Source organism: Puntigrus tetrazona, chromosome 2 (assembly GCF_018831695.1).
Source record: "Puntigrus tetrazona isolate hp1 chromosome 2, ASM1883169v1, whole genome shotgun sequence".
NCBI classification, from domain to species: domain Eukaryota; kingdom Metazoa; phylum Chordata; class Actinopteri; order Cypriniformes; family Cyprinidae; genus Puntigrus; species Puntigrus tetrazona.
This window is the reverse complement of record NC_056700.1, coordinates 13880291-13897587: the sequence shown is the minus strand read 5'-3', so window position 1 is coordinate 13897587 and position 17297 is coordinate 13880291. Positions and strand designations below refer to the sequence as shown.

Genomic DNA, 17297 nt, shown 5'->3' with positions numbered 1-17297 from the left:
ATATATATATATATATATATATATATAACACCCTCAGTAGTTTGATTCTTGGTTGTGTTTTATTCAGATTTGTGCTTATGTTTGTGCTTAATATGTTTATGCTTAATATAACAGAAAACATTAGCGTTCCTGTGCATATTATATAATATTCAAGTCGCAATCAGTTCTTCACGTAGCCTTTTGAAATGCTGCCTTTTTGTCATGCAAGTTTATTTTTTTCCACTAAGGCCGCGTTTCCTGGCAATGACAATGACACGATTACCCATGAGGTGTTGTCAGAAATACTTACATTTTTCAATTTATAACAAAAGCACTTTGATATTACCACTAACGCATAAAGAGCCATAGGCCATTATTACGTTCAGGCGTGAACGTGCAGTCCTAGAGCACGACATTCATTCAGGTAGACACTGCTTGCCTAATGATGCTTTTAGGAAACGGTCACAAATTCCAAAATGGTTCGCGCAATCGTTTTCAAAAGGGATCGTAATTACGTTTAGGCCCAACTATGAAATAAAAGCTCATTTACACAACACCGGGAACGTGCTGTAGCGCACGCAGGGTCGCTTAAGAGCAACAAGTGCTTTGTTGCTGTATCCTCAGTGACGCCTAGTGGTTGGACGATGGCACTGTCGCATCAGATCTCAAGAACTAAGTAGAATTGCATAATTTGTCATTTCATTTCGAATTTTACACCGTACATCGCATAAAGCGGTCTTGTTTGTTTTAAACGACATGACTCACGCACAGGCAATTCGAGGAATAATGAGGAATATTAGCTTTGCAAGCACCCTTCTTCCTCCGCGCAGTCAATCCAGCGGGAAACTTGTTTGCCTAGTCTGTTTGACCCGCAATCTCTTAAAATCCTCCAGTCTCATGAACACGATGCCACTAACTATGCTGTACTGCCGGCGTCTTTGTAGGCCTGCTTCCGAGATCCAGACCATCTCTGGTAGTTTTCTCTCGTTAGCGCGCCCCCTTCTGTTCGTACTAGGTATTTGCGCTAAACAACATCACAAGTGGGACATTTCCTCAAGAGTCTTCTCAATGACTAAAGCGTCGCTCTATCTAAGTGGTAGGTCTATAAATATTACATAAAGTTAAAAAAGAGCTTATTCCAAAGAGCCCCTTAAAAGCCACCTGAAAAGTAGACAGCAAAACTGACATTGTATATTTTTCATTATAAACCCAGTGTTTGTTATATAAGGTATTAAAGTCACAACAACATCTAATAAATATCTTCAGTATATAGCAAAACACGTAAACCATTTTTATGTGTATTGCTTGTGCTATTTTGTAATACACGGCGAGACAAATAAAGTTTCAAGAATTTATTCTTTGCTCATCGTATGTATGCACATATAATGTTTATACATACAGTACAACATATTCACAATATGAGGGTGGCATGACAGATCACTAAACAGAATCAAAACCGTATAAAATAAACCCTAAATAGATAAGACAAATAAATAAGTACATAAATAAATAATAGTATAAATCAGATATATATCTATAGGACTCATATTGTGTCTGCATGCTTACAGGAACATCCTCATCATTGTTTTCTTGTACAAACAATATAGACTAAAATAAGAACAAGGGGCTTTGATACTGTACACGAGTTCATGAGGCTACTTGACTTCAACCAACAGAAAAAATTCAAAGATTGTGTTAACCAATAAAATCAGGAAGCACTTTTATAGACTCACGCGCACGCGCACACACACGCACGCAATGCACACAGGCTCACATACACGCCAATTTACCATAAAGATACATACATTCTTTAAAACACAAACAGACTCGCACCTGTGCGCAGTGAACACGCAAACACGCTCACAAAAACACGCGGAAAACATCACCACTGGGAGACCCTGAATTTGCTGCACTCACTTCACCTCTGTCTTTTCCTGAGAGTTTAACGCTAGTTTAGCTCACCTGACGCGACCGATCAGGCAGAGTCACACGGTCCTCTCAGAGTCACAACCCTTTTGAGCACAAAGCTTACAAAAAAACTTCCCCTGTGCCCCAACACAGTATTAAAACACATTAAATTAAGTCACTGAAATTGCTACTGGAAAGACATAATCTCGTGAACAATGATGAAAAGCTTGCATTTTATTAAAACTCCCCTTCTTGTGTCACTTTTTTGCAGTCGTCTCATTGAAGTACCTCTACTTGTCTACATAAAAATCCACAGAAGGCCCCGAATCTATGTTAGAAAAATGATTAGTAAGTTTATTTGTATTTTATACACTAAAGAATATAATAACGCGCCTAAAAGGTCTTACATATGACTAAAGAGGTTTTAAAATAAGAAGAAGAGTGGCCATTGATAAGCGTTCACAATAGCAAGCGTCAGAATGGCGGGAAACAGAAATGGCTACAGAATAGTGAAGGCATCTTTTCATTAGCAATGAATCAGTTTTACAGAATCTCTGCATCAAAATAATGTAGTAATACTGGAATTTCTTATGAGTATTGCTTTTAGCTTAAAATACCCTGTTATGTGGTCATAGTTTTCCAATTGAACATAAAAAAAAAAAAAAGAAGAAGAAGAAGAAGAAGAAGAAGAGAGGGCAGGGATGGAAGCGGGAAAGAGATCTGCTCTGCAAAAAAACCCAAAAAACAACTAAAACGAAAAACTAAACAAAAACAGGAATGCTAAAAGACAACAGGATACTGTATTTCCTAAATGGACTGAGAGAAAAGGTTTACCTACTTCACAGGGCTAGGAACATAATTCACTATGATCACATCTCTTTAGATCATTAGATTAAGACAGTGTGTGAAAGAGAAAGACAGATGGAACGACTGGAGAAGTAAAACGTTAAACCTGCTATAACATTCCTTCAACTCTTAAGGAAAAGGGTACAGACAGATTATATTACAAACACCCAGCCTGTTCCACTCGAGAGTGAATGCGCGTATGTTTATTATTTGTGATGAGTCTGTGTAGAAATGTTAAATGATAAAGTATATACGTGTGTATATGCTCATATTTATCTACACTGCGAGCGAAGGTCAGCCGACGGCTCCGAGAGAGGTTGTTATGCACGTGTGCATCTGCAACCACGTCTGTATGTGTTTACAAACAAACTGTATGTAATCACACATGCATTAAAAAAAGAGTACATATATATATATATATTTATATATATATATATATATATATAAAGTGGCTGAGCTCCAAATAGTGCGCATGTGAATGATCTAGTCGTAGATCTCATTCAGGGTAGAAATATTTAATTTGATGCAAATAAAAAGCGAGGCTGTGAGGGACAGTTCTGCTCTAATCTAAAAGAAAAAGAAAAATATCAGTAAATATATCAGTCAGTATACGATTACACACTGAAAAAGTCATGTTCTTATGAGAATTTCTGTAATATTTTCCAGTAAAAGTATATAAAAATCTTTGAAACACAATCAATTGAGAAGCAAGGCTGCATAAGACAGTTTCATAGACAAGGCTTAAGCCTAGTCCTAGACTAAAATGTAAATCTGAGCTGTTTCAGTTGATCTTAAAACGTGCCAGGGCCCTTGATTTGTCTTAAGATGCACACCAGTAATACTTTTTTCTAAGGCTTGTTTATAAAAATGAAATGTCCTAAGTCGACTATAGCATACTCCTGGCTTAAACCGTCTATGAAACTTGGTCATTGTATCTTTAAAACTAGAATATTATACTATATTATATATAATGAGTTCTTTTTTATTTTCTTCTTCTTTTAATGAAAGAAATGAAAAAGTTTTATCCAGCAAGGATGGCTTAAATTGAGGTAATCTGTAGTGTTACAAAAGATTGCATTTCAAATAAATTCTGCTTTTAAACTTTCTATTCAAACAAATGTTTGAAAGGCTAATTTTTCCACATTTTGGGAACACTAATAATAATAGTAAGAATTTTAGGAAGCAAATAAGCATATTAGAATGATTAGAAAGACTGGAGTCAAATGCAGCCTTGGTGAGCATAAGATATTCGTAGTGTATAATCAATATATAAACTACTGAAACAAGTCTTAATATTTTATGCAGTGCTGCTTCTAAAAAAAAAAAAAAAAAAAAATCATTTCCAACACAAGACGTTCAGGAAGTACTAATTTTCAGAAACCCTATAAAGTCTTTCCAAAACGTTTCTAAGAGACAAAAAAAAACAACAACAGCCTCGTTTTCATTTGTGTAAAATTAAACAAGTGATTTGTCCTGAAGTCTTAGTGTCATAGAAATATGATGTAGATCTATCTCGGATGTCCTTTGTTTTAGTAATGAAAGGTCAAATTCCTACTACTGTGCTCTCATGGTGCTGGTGTATGTCGCTCCTAATATACAGTGATCTTATCATTAGGCAAATGTAGATCTGTGTGACGTGTTGTGCTCACGGCGGATTTCTGCACTTGGGCGTTCGTGTGTGTGTGAGAGTGCGTTTTGGCAGTTTCATAATCTGGTCTGGGCCTCAGGTATATAGATCTCGATGCTGTCTGCGCTCTCTGTGGCCGAGTTCTGCCGTACCGAAGCGGCTCGTTTGGCCGCCATCAAACGCTTGCGCGCCTCCTGCCGCTGCTTCTCAGTGCTTTCCAACGAGCGATCTCTGGCCAGGGAAGGGTGGCCTTTCGGGGGTTTCTTTGGCACTGGGGGAGGCAGCCTTCTCTCCTGAACAGGGCGACAAACAGTCAGTTAGCCGCCGCGGCGGGCGGAGAAAGACGAGCCGAGACAGCAATATGGCACACCTGCACACAGACAGCGCTAAGGCCAGCCGCGGCTAGCGTTACGGAGCGGCGCTAACGCTTCCGCGGCCGACTGCGTGCGGTAAGAGAGCGGCCCGGCGGGGGTGAGAGGTTGGGGCCGCTGCCCCCATGGTGCGTGCCGGATGGAATGACTTCTGAAAACAGCTCACTGTCAAACAAACAAACAAACAAACAAAGCAAACATGAAGAGGATGTCAGCAAATTAAGAGTGAGTGAAACATTCACAGTCACATTAGACCAACAGACCGACATGAGCCACAGGGAGGCAACAGCAACAGCTGATTTTGGAGGTTTGTTATTGCCAGTGCCCACCCTTGAATGAATAATATCACACTACAGAAGCAACAGATCATGCACATGAATAATAATAATAAAAAAAAAACACAACGTTGTCCTGCAATCAGGCAGCTAGCATGTCTGCATTCTAATTCTTCTTTTGTCAACGACTCTGTACTGATTCTGCAAGTTTGTTGTACCTTTCTCTCAGGGGGGTCGAGGGGTCTCCAGTTGTTGGCTTTGAGCTGGTGAAGCTCATCGAACTTTAAGCTGATATTCTCGATGGAAAGCTGAAGCATGTCCCAGAAACCTGCGAGATCTTGAGCCACTGGCCGTGGGTGAGCGTTTGGGTTCTGTTGAGCCAAGAGAAGGAACAAAGGTAGAACTATAAAACTGTGCTGCCTAATCGTCTGAAAGGACCTGATGGATCTGTTTTCTCTGGAGAGGGTGTGTCCATCCTGGTATTGCGCTCGCAAGGGTGCAAAAGTACCCACAATTCCATTGTTTTACGAAGATTCACAGCCTTACAATACTTCTGAAAAGCTCGGGGTCTGCATTTTTATCTAAATATTTGTGCAGGTTGAATGTATTTTAATTAAAAAATCTGTAGTAAAATTATATTGTGAAATATTGTACTATTTAAAATATGTTTTTCTACCTTTGATAAAGAAATAGTTTACCCAAAGATGAAAATTCTGCCATAAACCAATAACCCCCTACGCCGTCCTAGGTGTATATGAGTTTCTCCGAATCATGGCCACTATCCACCAGCATTATCAAGCTTGGAAGAGCCAAGGTACATTTTTTTTTTAAAACTGATTGTGTTCGTCTGAAAGAAGAAAGACATATACACCTAAGATGGCTTCAAGATGAGTAGTTTTTGGCATAATTTAGAAATTAACTATTCCTTTAATTCTAAGATTACAAAGGTGAATTCGTAGAAGAGTTGATGAATTTCCTAAATATAAAGTTTGAAATAACAGCTTTAAAAAAAATATAGAAATCTAATGTATCAGACATTTCTTGACTGTCACCTTTATTTTACATTAAAAGCACTAAAAAGACAACAGCATGATTACAATAGCTCAAGCTGTTTCAGTTCAGTTACAACAGTGTATAGTTAATCAACTTCAAAACAAGTTCAAATCAGTTATAAACTTTGAAGTCAAATAAAACGTTATTTTATATCAATCCTACTAGTACTCACAAGATTTTCCTCACACAGTTCCCTGAACTGCTGAAACTTCTGGGACATGAGCAGCTGTGCGCTTCCCACCGCACTGCGGATCTTCCCCAGGACTGAACAGCATGCACAAAAACAAACAGGTGAGCATAATAACAGCCCTAGAGCAATAGAAAAGGACAATTCTGCTCCTTCCGGGATTAAAAAAAATCCATCAAGCTCTGTTATTATTATTATAAAAATTAGGAGAGCCTACGAAGATAGGTTTGAAGTCAGAAAAACTCTTTGAGGACCAGAATGTCCAGCAGGGAGCAGATCGTTTCAAAGCGGGTAAGATTAATTCAGTAAATAGTTGCTGCATTTTTGCACTTCAGCAAACATTTCTTCTGTAAATGAATACAATTTAAAAAGCATTCTTTTCACATGCCTATTGGGTACTAGAACAATACACAAAACATACTACAGTGTTAAAATGTTTTTTTTTTTTTTTTATAATTGTTGGACTATTAGACTTCAGAACACTCACCGTCATCAGGTAGCTTGTTCTCCTTCTCGTCGTGCTCCATCTGCCTGCACCAGCCCTCCATGCGTTCAGTCTCCGCCTGCAGCAGCTTCAGGAACCAGCGGCCGTCACGCTGACACACCGAGCGGCCCACGACTTCCAGGGGATCTTCCGTTACGCTATCGATCCAAGGGTCAGGTGGAGGAAGGATGGAGGGATCGAAGCCGACATCCTCGTAGTCATCTGAGGTGCAGGCGTGGTAGTGATTCCCTGAGCCCTGGATGCTGACGGTGGAGGTGGCGGCATCACGTGAGTACTGCCGTGACAAGCAGCCCGAGGAGGGGAAATCTGTGACAGGAGAGTCGGCTGGTGTGTAGTCCGGAGTGTCCAGATCAGCCTGCACCGCTGTCGTCACGCTGTTCGAACGCTTGAACCGCCGGTGACTGAACCCAAGAACAAAAGAAGGATTTTATCATTTCATAGTTTAATATATACAGTGACCACACACTCTTCTATGAAGAAAATAGCTTAAATAATTCATCTAATTATTCATTTTGATATTCGTGATTTATTATTATCCATTATTTGGATATAATATTATCCTATTATTTAAATAAAACTACGGAAATTATTTGACTAAATGTATCAATTTAAATGTATAATATTATCCTATTATTTAAATAAAATTACAGAAATTATTTGACTAAATTTATCAATTTAAATGTATAATATTATCCTATTATTTAAATAAAACTATGGAAATCATTTGACTAAATTGATCAATTTAAATGTATTACATTTTACATATTTTATTTTCCGTTACCATGTCCAAGTACTCATATGCCACAGACTTCTGTCTGCATAAACACCATGTATACCACAAAATGAACTTGTTTGAGATGCTCTTGTTGGCACTAACATCATTAACAGCCATTTATTTGTCAGACAAATTGCAGCACTCAAGTGATCTGCAAAAGAGACTCATTTAAAGCACACAGCTAGTGATAATTTAATAAAAACGATGTAGCAAACATGAGAATTGCATAAAATATTTCATCTTTTAAAGCCGTTTAATTTCCCGTCAACACTTTTCAGCAGTGACATAATAAACATTTTACTTTCATCATTTGTTTCATCATTACCGATGAAAATGTTTTGCTAAGCTTGTCACAATGAGCTGCGAGAGTGCCTTATCGAGACAACAACATGTAGTTCAAATCTAAGCAAAATATTAGGCTGCATTGTCTGTTGTCTACACTTTGCGACATCAGGAGCTAATACTGTCTAGCTAGGCAGTTTTGAGAAGAGCCATGGTGTGCCAGCTTTAGCGCTCTGGGATAATCCTGTCCCTGCTCAATAAGTTTAATAAAGTCAAAGTGTCTCTATAATACAGAGTTTCTTAATCCTCAAATTTAAGGCACTCTCTCACCATATGCAGCGTGCAATATAACAGCTCAAGAGGATAAACAATACTTTTCAGAAAGCAACAGTATGAACTTCGATCAAGCGCAGTCATTTATAGATTGAAGCAATCCGATAAACAGAGATCAGACATTTTAGACCGTGATTCATTGAGAGTAAACGGACCATTTAAAGGTCACAGAGAACAGATGATGATGATGAGAGACTTGGTCGTTGTGGATATTTTGGAAACTTGATGCAGCAGTCGACATAATGACCCATAACTGCAATAAGTGCAATAGTGTAGTCAAATATAAAATAATAGAGTGACAATATTTACCACTAATATGACTACTGTGAGAATTTTTAATGTCTGTGATTGTTTCAGCCCTGCATCACTGGATGCTAATTTACCAAACAGCACAGATACACTCTCTTCTGAGAGAACCAGAGAAAGATTGCTTTAGAATGTTTAAGGATATGTTATCAAGGATGCATATTAATGCGCATAAAAATTCTATTTCAAATAAATGCTGCATGCTAACTGCATGGTTTCCACAAAAATATTAAGAAAAATATTTCTTGAGCACCAAAATCAGCATTGAAGAATGATTTCTGAAGAAACATGTGACACCGAAGACTGGAGTAATAGCTAAAAAAATTCAGTTTTGCCAAAACAGGAATAAATTGCATTTGTATATATGCTTAAATAAAAAAGCTATTTTAAATGGTAAAAACATTTCATAGTATTACAAAAGTAAAAGTGACTCAGGGGTGCTGTTTGTTTCTGAAACACACACACACACACACACACACACACACACACACACACACACACACAGAGACTCACCCGTGCTCTTCTTCAACCTGAATCCCCACTGACTGAAACTTGGACTGGTCCTCCAGCTCCTGGTCCTCAGGCCCATCCACCTGTTTAGACACATCACACAGTAAACCAACCACCTCCACAGTCCACAGAAGAATCATCTACCTCAGGGAGAAGTAAACAAATCTCCAACTCACCCTGTGTGGGTTTGTATACAGAAATAAAAAGACCAGCTTGTGGAAGATTGAACTTGTATGAATATATATTTAGTGTACAGATACCAAATAAACAGATTATAGTGGATGTTACAACTAAATCTTGTTCTAATAGCCAGCAGGAACATCTCAGTAGATGAATAAACAACGAGAACACTCTGAATCTCACTCACCTGGATGCCGATAGAAAGGCACCTGCTCTTCCTGAGCACATCCCTGCGGACGTCTTCCAGGGCAGGGATGGGTATGGGGACAGGGACGGGCATGGGCATGGGCATGGGCATGGTCATAGGCATGGGCATGGTCATAGGTATGGGCATGGGCAGCGGAGAGGGAGGGGTGGTGCTGATGGTGATGGTGCTGTTGCTGACGTGTTGACTGGCAGGGCCGTGGATCTGAGCGTTGGCCGCCTCGATGGCTGCCGTCAGCGCTTTCATGCTATCGATGCTCTCGGTGGAATTGCTCAGGCCAGAGTGGAGGACGGGTTCCCCCCGCGTCCCGGACCGTCCATGTAAGCGTCCTGCGCGGATTCTGTGCTGCTCTGGGCCGTGATGGAGATGAAGGGCTTGGTGGAGGTGCGAGGAGGTACAGGTGGAGGAGTCTTCTTGTAGGTGGTGATACATGATGATACTGTAGAGAACAGGAGGAGAAAGTACACTTATTTATTTCTCGGATGCTTTTGTCCACTCGAACTTACAAATATAGACGCATGAAAATAAAAGTATGTTAACAGTAAATAGTAGAAGTTAGAATGGAAACAGATATAAGGACAAAAAACCTTTATAGGATATATTTACCAAGTCTATAAAAAACAAAACAAACAAACAAATAACTGTTTAAAACTAATATGAACTAATAATTCCTTTTTTTCCAAAACATTTCATACAAATTTGATGGTAAAGGTGCATTTTCGGCATTTACTGCAGTCTTCAGTGTCACATGATGTCAAATGCATATTTAAAACATTAGTCATTATTATGTTTCTTATGATACAAAGAATTCAGTAAGATTCTTTTTACATTTTTTTAAGTTTCTTATGCTAAAAAAGGCCGCATATATTTTGATCATAAATACAGGGGAAAATGTTACTACAACATAAAATAACGGTTTCTATTTGAATATACTTTAAATGACGCAAAGCAGAATTTATTCAGAAGTCATTCTAATATGCTGATTTATTTTACACACAATATTTATTTATTTATTTTTAATATTGAACAGTAGTGTATATTGTTGGAAAAGATTTATATATTAAATAAATGCTCTTCTTTTTTAAGTTTTATTCATAGAATCCAGAAAAAGGATTCCAAAAAAATATTAAACAGCACAACAGTTTTCATTACAACTTTCAGCATATATATATATAAAATCTTTTTGAACTGCTTGAAAATCTTACACATCGTAAGTGCCTATCTTGCAGTAACTTGTCATTACTAGAACGAAAAGTCAACGCCGCCCACCGTTACGCCGGTGGTTTTTAAGTTTTCTTCAACACACACAGCTAAGCACATTAAAGAGGCCAGGAATGTTTTGCTGGAGTCATGGGGAATAAGAGATAAGACTCAGAACACACCACGCTTCCAACATGACTCTGTGTGCTAATCTGTTGCCTTTGCCACCACCTTGAATCCGGCGGTAAAAAAGCCCTTTCATAAACCAAGGATTTGCATGAGATTTGTCTAGCAAACTTTTTTCAGGTCAAGCCCAAATGCCACACAGATAGGGTCTGTGATCCGGCAACAGATGGGGCCCAAGACGGAAGAGCGAATTCTGTGCGTTTTCGATGTGAAGCATTGTGAGCTGATTTTCCATCTCTTTACCAGACCACTGCCATCTGCTAAACTGGCAACATCCTGCATTAAAGCCTCACTAACTCTCAAATAAATACAAAAGGCAGAAATTGCTTCAAAGCAAGACTGTGCTGGCACAAAACTATAATTATAAAATAAATTAAACTAAATGTAACTTAACTACCCCAAATTTGAAATTATAATACATTTCCTACTTTACGTATCCCCATTTACGACCTTTTAACAATATTATTTGACCAGCACGGGCTATTATATTTATTACATTCATTTTCATTTTATTTTAAGTCCTTCTGACAGAGTGCATGATTAAATATTCACTTATTAACATACTTATGGAAGAATCCCATTATATCAGCGGGCCATCTGTTGACATTGAAAGTGTTATCTTGAAGTGCTACCGCTTGACACAGTGCTGGTGGAGCTCATTTCCTCCAGCACTTCACTTCAAAGAGCGCAACAACCCCTCACGACCCAGACTAAACATCAAATCACTAATCGATGGCTGCATGAAGCGGCAGATAGAGGTGTGTGTTGTGAGATAAACAGCGAGAGAGTCCGTGTGAGCAAGGCATGTATTTTCCTTATCATTTAAATTCTAAATCCACAAGGGGGCAGTCTAGAGCGAGACAGAGACCAGCTGTTAACATCCTCTCTGATTTGGCTTCCTCATTTTCACACTTTTTTTGTTCTCTCCCTACTTATGCAGTGACGTTCTTGTACTGTTTTTATGTTCCAAAATGTATTATAAATAAATCTGAACATTTTAAAATATAAGTACACTTTTAGTATATATATATATATATATATATATATATATATATATATATATATATATATATATATATATATATATATATATATATATATATATATATATGCAATGCACATAAAAAATATAATATTAGCATGCTCAGTCATTTTTAATAGTTTACATTTTGACAAGACGCAGTAAAAAACCCCAAAAAACGCATGGTTCAATCATGCTGTTGATTATAACACATTTTATAAAATTTATAAAATATCAACACAATGACTCAAACTATGTTATGTATTTTTAACTTTTTTCCTGTCATAATCTCAATATTTTATCTCATAATTATGATTTATTATATTACAAACAACGGCTTCTCAACTCAAAACTCATAATTAAGATTTTTGTCTTGTTTTAACACTTGTTTTACGACTTTAAATCTCAATTTCCACGTTCGGTCATAAATACCTACTATTGCAAAATTATGACATTTTGTCTCATAAAAATGACTAATGACTGTTATTTAACAAAGCTTGACATTTCGGCAGAAAACGTCCCTTCTTGAATTACCTTTCAAATCTCCGTAAGATAAAACCGTGTTGTTCACAAGACGGTCTATCACATTGTCTTCGCCCCGTTCTTGTCTGCTTCTTTGACAAGCAGTTTCACAGAGAAAGCCCCGATATGTGTTTGAATAGCTGAATCCATCTCCCCTGAGCTACAGTGTATCAAACAGCTCGTGTACACACAACTGCTCCTCCAGACTTAATCTCAGTCTCTCGCATCCTCATTTATTCACATGCATACGTTCGGCATCGAGGTTCACACACACGACTGCAGCCAAAACAAACGCTCCGTTTCATCCCAAGACGTCTAGCTGGTAAGTTGAGGACAAACTTGTGTTCTGGAGCTACAGTGTGCGCTACTGAGATAACAGCCCGTAGATCAGATGCTGCTCCAGCTCTAGAGATTTCTGTCATCCAGGCATCCTCTCCCCCCCTCACCCTTTCTAATCAGCTCGCTCTTTTCATGGTCCACCTGGGTTTGTAGTGATACAGGGGATCACTAAAGCTGCATTGTTGCAAAGCGTGATTGTTTTTGCATAATTACCAGCGAGACTGCTGCTGATTGTGTCTTTATCTTCGCCGTTTGTTGTCGTTATGCAAAAACAGATGTTCAAAGGACTGTTTGACAATTGCTTTCAAAAGCGTCCTAATAGTTGCTTCTACAATAACTGGTGAAAGAGTAAGACGGGATTGTTCCGAGACCGTTAAAATGGTCGTTGTGATCGGGGGTTCGTCACGTGAGGTAATTAGCGGACAGGATGCAATTAGCGTGAAACGGCTTCTGAAAGTGGCCGGAGCTTAGCAGTCCGAATGTTGTTCCGAATTGTTTTCTTGTAATACCCGGAGAAAGTAGAACACGCCTCAAAGGAAGTTAAAAGACCCGTTAGACGTGTTTGAGTTGCTCACTTGTGGGTACAACAAATTTTGCACCCGAATCATAAAAATCATGTGACTCTGAAGTCATTGAAAACACAGAACACTAAAAAAAACAGTGGTGTCAAACGATGAATCTCTTCCAAAAAAAATACATAATTGTTTTGTTTACATAATATATGTGTACTGTGTATATTTATTATGTGTAAAGACACACGCATACAGCGTATTTGGAAAATATTTACATTTGCATATATTTATATTCTAACAAATATATTTAATATATGAACATAATGTGTGCGTGTGTATTTATATTAATAAAATATACACAGTACATACATTTGATATGTAAAGAAAAACCTTTATTTTGTAAATGATTATATAATATATATATACAGACGTGGACAAAATTGTTGGTACCCTTTGGTCAATGAAAGAAAAAGTCACAATGGTCACAGAAATAACTTTAATCTGACAAAAGTAATAATAAATAAAAATTCTATAAATGTTAACCAATGAAAGTCAGACATTGTTTTTCAACCATGCTTCAACAGAATTATTTTAAAAAATAAACTCACGAAACAGACCTGGACAAAAATGATGGTACCCCTAACTTAATATTTTGTTGCGCAACCTTTTGAGGCAATCACTGCAATCAAACGCTTCCTGTAACTGTCAATGAGACTTCTGCACCTCTCAGCAGGTATTTTGGCCCACTCCTCATGAGCAAACTGCTCCAGTTGTGTCCGGTTTGAAGGGTGCCTTTTCCAGACTGCATGTTTCAGCTCCTTCCAAAGATGCTCAATAGGATTGAGGTCAGGGCTCATAGAAGGCCACTTTACAATAGTCCAATTTTTCCTCTTAGCCATTCTTGGGTGTTTTTAGCGGTGTGTTTTGGGTCATTGTCCTGTTGCAAGACCCATGACCTGCGACTGAGACCAAGCTTTCTGACACTGGCTAGTACATTTCTCTCTAGAATTCCTTGATAGTCTTGAGATTTCATTGTACCCTGCACAGATTCAAGACACCCTGTGCCAGACGCAGCAAAGCAGCCCCAGAACATAACAGAGCCTCCTCCATGTTTCACAGTAGGGACAGTGTTCTTTTCTTGATATGCTTCATTTTTCGTCTGTGAACATACAGCTGATGTGCCTTGGCAAAAACTTCGATTTTTGTCTCATCTGTCCACAGGACATTCTCCCAGAAGCTTTGTGGCTTGTCAACATGTAGTTTGGCATATTCCAGTCTTGCTTTTTATGATTCGTTTTCAACAATGGTGTCCTCCTTGGTCGTCTCCCATGTAGTCCACTTTGGCTCAAACAACGACGGATGGTGCGATCTGACACTGATGTTCCTTGAGCATGAAGTTCACCTTGAATCTCTTTAGAAGTCTTTCTAGGCTCTTTTGTTACCATTCGGATTATCCGCTCTCTTAGATTTGTCATCAATTTTCCTCCTGCGCCACGTCCAGGAGGTTGGCTACAGTCCCATGGATCTTAAACTTCTGAATAATATGTGCAACTGTAGTCACAGGAACATCTAGTTGCTTGGAGATGGTCTTATAGCCTTTACCTTTAACATGCTTGTCTATAATTTTCTTTCTGATCTCTTGAGACAACTCTTTCCTTTGCTTCCTCTGGTCCATGTCGAGTGTGGTACACACCATATCACCAAACAACACAGTGATTACCTGGAGCCATATATATAGGCCCAATGGCTGATTACAAGGTTGTAGACACCTGTGATGCTAATTAGTGGACACACCTTGAATTAACATGTCCCTTTGGTCACATTATTTTCAGTGTTTTCTAGGGGTACCATCATTTTTGTCCATGCCTGTTTCGTGAGTTTATTTTTTTAAATAATTCTGTTGAAGCATGGTTGAAAAACAATGTCTGACTTTCATTGGTTAACATTTATAGAATTTTTATTTATTATTACTTTTGTCAGATAACAGTTATTTCTGTGACCATTGTGACTTTTTCTTTCATTGACCAAAGGGTACCAACAATTTTGTCACGTCTGTATATATATATATATATATATATATATATATATATATATATATATATATATACATATATATACACACACACACACACACACACACATACATATATATATATATATATATATATATATATATATATATATATATATATATGTATGAGCCACATGCAACCAGAGCCACAGAGCCATAAAATATATTAAATGCAATTTATGCAGGGATACTGGCAGATACGTCCAACCTGAGCCATCACGGACCTTTCGAGGAAGAAACGGGAATCCTGCTCCAGTGTTCCATACTTCTCTATACTAATGAAAAGTGTCAGCTAAATGACTAAAATGTAAATGTAAAGGGAAGAGATGGGCTGAGTTAGCAGTCCTGCTGAAGCGCAGTGTAAACACACCCACACATACAGGCGCTGCTCTTCTGGCCCGTCACAGACTTCACTCCTTACAAGGTCGTGCATTACAGACGTCATACAGAGCCTGTTCGAAAAGCCTTCAAAATGTGAGATGCGATCAACTCGGGATTTAACTCTTCCAAAAAAACAAACAAACAAAAGAAAAAACGGGAGCGAACAGATGTCTCTAGATGATAAAACTATTTATGTGCTGGTGTTGGAACACAGATATCTGATACTTAACCCTAGCAGCCTATTATTTTAATATATCTTAATAGCTTCACTTAATTACTGCTGTTCGTTGAGAGTAAACGTGTAAAGCTTTTAGCTTCCAGAAGGAGATTACGATGACATATTTGCTTACTAGAAGAGATGCGTTTTTTTTGCTACTCGCACACGTGTGAGTGCGCGAAAAGATGATAAAATGCGTGTTTAAGTGTTTAAACCTTGACCTGCTGTCACTGACACATTTGTATCGTGTCTGCAACGCTCTGACCCTGAGCTCAGAGGACAAGGTGAACGATACGGTCGCAGACAAATCAATTCCGGCCCGCCACTCGTCTGTCCCACAATGACAAGACGTTCTCTGCACGTTCTTGTACTTAAACACCCTGACAGGGTTGTTTCGGATGACAAACCGGCAGAATTAACCCACCTCCATTTCCTCAGGCGAATGGTCTTTCAGCCATACAGAAACATCATAACGAATCACACTCCACATCCATAATCGCGAGTATCCACACGCGTATCGAGTGCCCTTAACATCCCCTAACGTGGGATCTTTTTCAAGGACAGAGTCGTATATGCTCGGCTAATCGGCGTAATCCTGAGTGATTTTTAAGACCACAAAAGAAGCCATCCGGTCTGGACAGGAATCTTTGGGTTTTATTCCCATATCTCAAGCTGCCAAAGTGTTTAATGCGGTCTAATTCTTCCCAGATGAGACCTGAGAGGAAAAAGAGAGAGCTCAAGAGAGCGCTGGCTGTCGTTTTGCCCCACGAGAGGCAATTAACACAAGCCGTCTGGCTAAAAAAAGTACACAGGCGGCCGTACAAGAAGAAAGGTCAAGTGCCATCCAAACTGTGGGTCCCAGGATAAAACTTCGTCCGACAGCCACTCACACACTATTCTGGCGGATTTTTTTTTGCTTTGTGTTTGGCGTAGTAAAATGACACGGAGAGTAATCGTGGCAAGTTTTTATGTGACTGCGTCCAGCTTGAGGGTTACGAGAGTGACCTGCAGATTATCACGGTCTGGGGGTAAAAGGTTAAACGTAATGCATGAATCTTTTCAGTGTGTTGACTTCTGCCGCACAAACGCATTACACACTGCTCATAATCCTATGATAAACACTGTGTGCAGGCAGAAGTCGAAGCTAAAAGCTGCAAAATGTGTGTGTTATGAATAATGTAGATGTATGTTATGCGTGTCGGTCACATCAGTCGCCGAGTGTGAGTCACTGATGTCACACCGTACACCATTTCCTTCAAAGATATTGCATGGAATATTCCAGAAGTCCTGGAATATATTGCATATAGTCTTACTTTTATGGTACTTTACTGTCTTTTAGGTATATAATACTTTTACTGACCATGCCATGTATTTTTGTGTGTATCAGGACAGTGTGTATCAGTGTGTACGCAAAAAAGTATATTATTATATACTATATGGTATACTATATTATATACTATTAATATATATAGGTATATTAATTAGTATCAATATTAATATAAAAAA

At 38.5% G+C, this 17297-nt stretch overlaps 1 protein-coding gene across 1 annotated transcript in view; it reads right to left on the bottom strand.

Annotated features, from left to right (window-relative positions):
- Nucleotides 1-4902: 4902 nt before the first annotated feature.
- The window catches only part of dlgap1a (discs, large (Drosophila) homolog-associated protein 1a), a 57468-nt gene continuing 45073 nt past the window's right edge, over nucleotides 4903-17297 (bottom strand). The window contains 6 exon segments of the mRNA XM_043253272.1: nucleotides 4903-5377; nucleotides 6232-6323; nucleotides 6734-7152; nucleotides 8961-9040; nucleotides 9325-9653; nucleotides 9656-9781. Coding sequence (XP_043109207.1) covers nucleotides 4976-5377; nucleotides 6232-6323; nucleotides 6734-7152; nucleotides 8961-9040; nucleotides 9325-9653; nucleotides 9656-9781 — 1448 coding nt within the window. The 3' untranslated portion in view covers nucleotides 4903-4975.